General features: G+C 41.5%; 1 protein-coding gene across 1 annotated transcript in view; it reads left to right on the top strand.

The window, feature by feature from the left end:
• CCDC158 (coiled-coil domain containing 158) overlaps positions 1–4,828 on the top strand; it is a 29,535-nt gene extending 24,707 nt beyond the window's left edge. The window contains exons 18-20 of the mRNA XM_035896961.1: positions 752–961; positions 3,445–3,546; positions 4,752–4,828. Coding sequence (XP_035752854.1) covers positions 752–961; positions 3,445–3,546; positions 4,752–4,828 — 389 coding nt within the window. The remainder of the gene's footprint in view (positions 1–751; positions 962–3,444; positions 3,547–4,751) is intronic.
• The last annotated feature ends 2,196 nt before the right edge of the window (positions 4,829–7,024 follow it).

The raw sequence follows: 7,024 nt of genomic DNA, 5'->3' as shown, positions 1-7,024 counted from the left end.
TGGAAGTGTTGGAGCGGGTCCAGAGGAGGGCCACAAAAATGATCCGAGGGCTGGAGCACCTCTCCTATGAGGACAGGCTGAGGGAGTTGGGCTTGTTCAGCCTGGAGAAGAGAAGGCTGCGGGGAGACCTGATTACGGCCTTTCAATACCTAAAGGGGGCCTATAGGAAAGACGGGGAAAATCTTTTTAGTAGGGCCAGCTGTGAGAGGACAAGGGGTAATGGTTTTAAACTAAACCAGGGTAGGTTTAGACTGGATATAAGGACGAAATTCTTTACAGTGAGGGTGGTGAAACACTGGAACAGGTTGCCCAGAGAGGTAGTGGAGGCCCCATCCCTGGAAGTATTCAAGGCCATGTTGGACGGGGCTCTGAGCAACCCGATCTAGTTAGCGGTGTCCCTGCTCGCTGCAGGGGGGTTGGACTAGATGACCTCTGGGGGTCCCTTCCAACCCAAAACATTCTGTGATTCTATGATATTCCCATCAGGCTGTTCTGGAAGTAAACACGAAGTGAGCAGCCAGCAGGAAAGAGCAGGCCCTACTTTCTCCTAGGCAGGTCTACTGGCCATTCCTCACAGGACAATCACTTCAGCAGAAACAAGCACGTTCTGCAAAGAGGGTGTAGTCTCCTGCTACCTGGGATACTAACAAGGAATGGAAAGGATGAAAGAGTGCGATGAAGGGAGCCTAACCCTGTTACTGTTACAGAGATAACATCAAAGCTCACTGCTCTTTGCTTGGCTATCTCCTAGGAGGTGCATCCATCTCAGCAGCTCCTCGTTATACATCCTCGCCCAAGAAGGTGTCTCAGGAGGAGAGACACAGAGACAGGTCTCCAGTACACTTGCTACTAACTGCTCCACCCGATGACCTTGCAGCTGGCCCCAGCACCTCACCAGAGCACAGACCATCCGCAGGGAAGGTTGGCTCTCCAGAGGATGCAGCCACAGTCCCTCAGATAAGTAAGTCCGGTTCCGTTTACTGACACAGGGAGCTTGGCTGGGTCTCTCCCCAGCCAGTACGGTGAGTTACAAACTGTAGGTTAAATTCAGCCGCTCAGCAATTCTGTACTAACCAATGGAGTCCCACCATCATTCACTGATACAGTCTTTCACAGTTTATGGTTGTGGTACCTGTACTTCATCCTGCATTTTATTTTTTACGTACCTTAGTAATACATTGCTTACAGAAGCCATTCATGTTGCTGAACGTGAATGCTAGCAATTCTCAGATGTGCAGTGCTGACACAGGGTTGATCTTCCATTTGTGGTTCCAGCAAGTGCCATTAGAGTATGCAAATTTATTGAAACATAATTTGCTGATGGTTCATCTTAAAGCACTGCTTCAGCACTTCCGGCCCACTTACCTAAAAGTGACCTGTTCTTGCTTACATCAGACTGCCTTCACCCTGTCACAGTTCTGTTCAAGGAGACCTTTTTTTCTGTGATAAATGAATTGTGAGTAAAATGTGGCATCTAATTAATGTATTGCACAAAGAGAAGATAAATTCCATACAGCACTAAATTTAAGAACTGGTAAATTGTTTTATTCAGGTAAATAGACTGTAAGGATGCTTAACATCAATATTTGCAGTAACAGGCAACACGGTTGCCTAATACTAATATTTATAATAGTTGTTGTGGTTCCTGTAACACATTTAGAAAAGGTCTGGGGTTTACTGAAAATATTGATGTAAGGCTGTGTCTGTGTAGCCCTTAAGCGTTAAAAATAAGCTTTCCCATGTCACAAAATATGTGTGAGGATGATGAACATTTTCAAGGTAGTCTATTAATGACTTACCAGTGAGCCAGGCTGTCAGGGCTGTTTTATTACATCTAAGTGGCAGATGGACCCCAAAATCAGTAGATGCAATAGGGAAAACAGGTAAGCAACCACATTTTCAAGTAATACATATCGAATACCATTTTTAAACATTGCATTCTCCTATTTTGCAAGGTCTGAAAATACAATTTCTCTTAGAGGGCACATAAGCACTGCAGGTAGGCGTGCAGTAGAGACGCTGCACACCTACCTCTAAGCTATTTCTGGTACAGGCAAAAATCTAACCATAGCTCCAAGGAACTCAAAAGGACTAATGTTTCCTGCTTCTCAGGTGGGATTTTATTTTTAGTTTCAGCCTAACTTTAGGATGTCTGTATTGTGTTATTTTATTAATGCAGACTTCTCCTCAGTCACTTTATCTGTTGCGTTTGAGAAACATCAGGATCTTCTCTTTATGCAGAGCGGTATCTAGAACAGCTGGGCTGAGCAGTCGTCCTGACTAGAACATTAACATGGTTGCTCATTGACCTTTGCTTCCCCCAGCTGTCTGGGGGAAAGCTGTCTGCAAAGATGAAGTGCATGTTTGTTAGCTAATCGGTATCCTTAATGCATGTTTAACAACTAAGAAATGCCTGTTCATAAACAGAGTGCAAATGTGCGTGGCATTTCCCCCTCAAAGCGCTGAATTGGCTGCGTGAGTGAGTACATGCAAATTTCTGTACCTGCAGAGCAACACAACTGTCCCCGCAATGAGCCTTGGTTCTGGATTGCACCTGCTTTAGGAAAAACGCAGGCTTTGTCATGTGGATGTCTCTGCAATTGGGCATAAACCCCAAATTGTTTCCCTGTAGACCACAGGAGGTCTAGCAGGTCACAACTGCAACCTTCAGTCCGTTGCCAATCATTGCTCAGTTCAAAGAGAAAGATAAGCGGCATCACTCTTTTTTTGTTGTGTTTGGGCTTTTTTTGTTTTGTTTGTTAATCTCATCAGCCAGTTACCTTCATCTCTAGCTCCTTTTATTATTTTTTTTTGCCTCTTTTTATTTGAGAATTGATGGCAGTAGCAAAAATGAAACAGTCCGGGTTCTGGTCAGAAGAGGCTCCGGGATGGGAGACTGTAGTTGTTCGTAAAGTACTGGCGTGACCGTGTCAGTCTGTGGGTGTTAGTGTTCAGACAGGCACAATGCCTGTTGAGTTCTGCACTAGTCTGGATCTTCAAAGACCCGGAACTTCTGGTTTTATTCCTGGCTGTAGTAAGTGATCTCTTTCTGTACCTTAGTTTCCATCTGTAAAATGCAACTGACACTACTGCTTTCCTCTGTCCAACTCTTGCAGTTTTACCAGCAAAGAGGGACTTTGAAGTCGTGGGCATAAATACTATTTTAGTAGCATAAAGCACTTTTTCTCCATTCCCCAAATGGGGAAATTTATAGGCAAAATAGAAATGTGGTTGTATTTTCACTTAAAGAGAAACACCACCAACTATGAATTTCTCATAATAAGCTTGTGTTCTTACTCGTTTTCTTTGCTATTGGAAGATTTATTGTTTGAAATTTTATTTTCTAAGAACTTCACTTTAGACGGAATATTTAAATAATTTATAATGACCTTTTTTAAAAAAAAAAATCTATGATAAAATATTGATGAATGATCTTCTCCCTAGATTCTCAGCCCATGGAAACTAGTGGGAATACATCTAAGAGGCTACAGAACAAGATGGAAAGCCTGCAGAACCTGGTGGAATCATTACAGATAAAAAACCAAGGTGCCAGAATTTACAAAAATTATTCCTATTGTATTTAAAACACCGCACTCTCCAGAAACTGTTCTTGTTACCTGCCAGAGCACTACCTGTGTTTTTGTATGAGGTCAGTTTAGATGTGCTTGTTTTACTAGCAGTACCCACTTCTACATTATCCTGCTCCTAGGAGAGTAATTAGATTAGCTCCAGAATACGCTGTTGCTCAGCCCCTTAACTCTAATAAGCTTCAAGATCCTTAACATTTCAAACATGGCAGCTGATCAGGGGTGCCCTCGTGTGCTGTCGTCTCCCATTAAATGAAATTTTTAACAAGCTGATGACTCTTTCATGGAAACTGAAAGGTACTCTGACAGCAGTAGGCTCCAAAAACAGAGTTTCCCAGCAGTGGTCTCAGAAGTATATCCTTTCCTCCTCAACTATTTTTTAAATCTGAAATGACCACAGTGACAATCGAGAACTTTTCAGGTCCTCTTCTTGGTCCCTTTGAAGTCACTGGTAAAATGCTTACGGACTTCTGTGGTGGTAGGATGCCAGGTGAGATGGAATTTCTTTTCTCTGCACCTCTTCTTACTGCATGTTCTAATTGCTTGCCCTTTGCGCCTTTAAATCTCACTGCACAGATGTGGGAAATTATTATTTCCCCACATCTTACAGTGCACACGTGTCATTCACATACTAGTGACCTGATTTAGGTAAAACTAATCAGTTTATTTATATAAAGTGTAAGTAAGTGTTCCCATTTTTATTCTTTGCCATCCATTAACATCTTTGGTTTGACTGTTTTCTATATCCACATAAAAATAAGTATTCATATCTGTAATGTATCAAGACTTACTATATTAAAGGGGGGGGAGCCTTTTATGTGCACACTTAAGTAAAGCCCTTTCCATGAGCACTGGACCAAAGGCATTAATTTCACACCATCCCATAAGAGATATTGTGAAATCAATAGCATTTCAGTGCTACTCCAGCATTTGGTGCTTTGGCTTCACAAAGCAGATGAGGCGGTGCCTGTTTTTAACTAGGTTTCTCTTTTCTGTTAAGGCCCTGCATATAAAGAATTGCAAACTGAAGTTGCATTTATAAGGGCTCGATAAGTACAGTGTAGCGTGCGGGAGGATATTACGAAGCTTCAGGTGTCTGCACCTGAGGCCTCAATCATTTTAACATTAGGTGGTGTTCAGATAATCTGTTCTTGCTATTTTCAGCCATGTCATCAATGATCAGAACTCAGGAAATGAAGACAGAGAAAGCAAAGGAAAAGAAGAAAAAGCTATCAAAGTGAAGACGCTGTATGCATTAGTGATTACTTTCACGTATGTACATCATGTTTAAAATACGTTATATTTTTAAAGATTAATAATAAAAGTTCTTACAGTTTTGTAATTCTTGCCTGGAACCATGACACCTAACAGTTTTTACTTTCAAATGAGAGGGAGGTACAGAGGAGTAGAAATACATCTAAACACAGACTCTTGCACGGGCACACATTTTCAATAGCTGTGTGCTGTGAGGGACGCTGGCCACAGGGCACTGCTGACTGCTTCAAGTTCCAGCATTTCTTCCATGTGTTCTGGATCTTGCACACCATTTCAGGTCCAGTTTTTTAGAAAGTTAGTTTTGAAATGGTTTGTTGGGCATTTTTTTTTTCATTCTAAAATAAATTGGTTTCCCCTCCCTCCATACTTCATGTTATTACTTCACTAAACTCCAGTTCATCTGGATGTCCTAGAACTGCCAAGTACTTCCAGTAAAAGCAGGAAACCTGCCCGTGGCTCCTGTTAATGTTGAGATAAAGTGTTGAACCACATACCTACAACTGCAGGACTGCACAATTTCATCCAATACCATGATTCCTTTAAGCAGAATGGACACACCAAGTGGTATTTTTTATCTAATTTTCACTGCTTGTTGGATGTTTCGCTCGATTCATGGTACAAATGGAGAGTCCGCAGCCTGCCTTGGGCTTAGCCTTGTAAGCATAGCACTCATATTTTGACTTACATCTGAGGGTGTATATGTTCATAGCTGGGGACTTTTTGTACTTCTTCAATCTGTGTCCCTCTATAAAAACTAAAATAGGTGAAGTTTAGGCAGAAAAAAATGCATTTTGAATCTATACTGGCTTTTTTTCTTATAACAGTCTCGTATGACTTAAATGCCAGGCTCCATCGCCTGTATTAAGAAGTCTGTTAAAATAGCTGGGCGTATTACTTTCAGTTGGTCTCCAAAATTCTCTTCAGTTGAGTCACCAATACAGACAACCGTCCCTTAATATGAGTGCCAAAGAGTAATGTTCTCAAAGGCCATCCTTTGTGTAAGGATCCAAAGGAACATCCTAGTGTAAGGTTTAGTAATAAGCAGGAAGACATGCAGAATACACCTGACATACATTAATTGCTTTTAAAACCTCCTGTGTCTTCTGACATTTGAGAATTCTGCAGCAGTGGGCAAATGACTTAGTGCACTTAAAGGAGTTAAAAGACTATCTAATGCTATAAACAATTCCAAAGTAGTAAGATGCAACAGGATCACTACAGTATCAGATTGATTTTAAAGCCTCATTAGCGTTTGACAATATCTCAGGGAACAAGATGGTTGTTGAAAAAAAGGCAGAGGATGAAGAAATTTGTACTTATCCCAAACGGAGTACTTTTTCCACCATGTGCCTTTTGATTTTTGTCTGGGGACTGTTTGCGAAGAGCAGATTAATAGTGCTGCCCTTTCAGATTCTAGCGAGGCTGGCTGAGAAGTTGGTCAGGGAAGCTGCTGGCCTGATAGCAGGGGAGTCCTTGTGATAAACGGTACTAACAAAACAAGGGGCAAGATGGCCCTATGCAATAAATCGGTACCCAAGCACAGAAAAGGAGACCATCCCCGGGGTCAGCAGGAGGTGCCAGTGGGGCAGCTTCATTAGCATTAGCGGTTTTCCTCATTATTTGCTTTCTGAAAAGCAATTATTGCCTTGATTTGTGGCAGCATGGAATGCCACACTTGAATTCAAGGGGCTTACCTGGTGATTTTGTCCAAATCAAATGATATGTAGCTACAGCTCAGCAAAAGTAGCTTCATGAGCACAAGCCATGCAGATAAAAGGTTGGTTTTGTTGACTTTAAAGCTAGAGAACTCTATTCAGAGTAGATCAAATCTGTGAGGTTTTTTTAGTTTGAGGTCTTCTTGTGTGGGAAGAAGAGACTAGTGAGTTGTTCCTAAGCTGTTCTCAGTTATTGTTGATGGTATTTTGATTTAATAGGTAATTTTCTGTATTTCCTAATATTTTTTTTGCACTAATTCTATCATTTTTTTGCAATGGTGTTGCAAGCTTAGTCAAAATAAAGGCATCTCCCCTTTCCTAGGAATCGGTTGCATTGAAAATTACAGGATCACTTTAGATGGCTTGTGTATCACAGTTTGGACTTGTTAAACATGTCTGACCGACCTAACAAAGTTTTCGTAAGAAAAGGGTGACGAGTAGGGAATG

This window comes from Egretta garzetta, unplaced genomic scaffold, assembly GCF_000687185.1.
Source record: "Egretta garzetta isolate BGI_Z169 unplaced genomic scaffold, ASM68718v1 scaffold77, whole genome shotgun sequence".
Taxonomy (NCBI): domain Eukaryota; kingdom Metazoa; phylum Chordata; class Aves; order Pelecaniformes; family Ardeidae; genus Egretta; species Egretta garzetta.
Note: the sequence above shows the minus strand (reverse complement) of the source record. Positions and strands in the feature narration are given on the sequence as shown.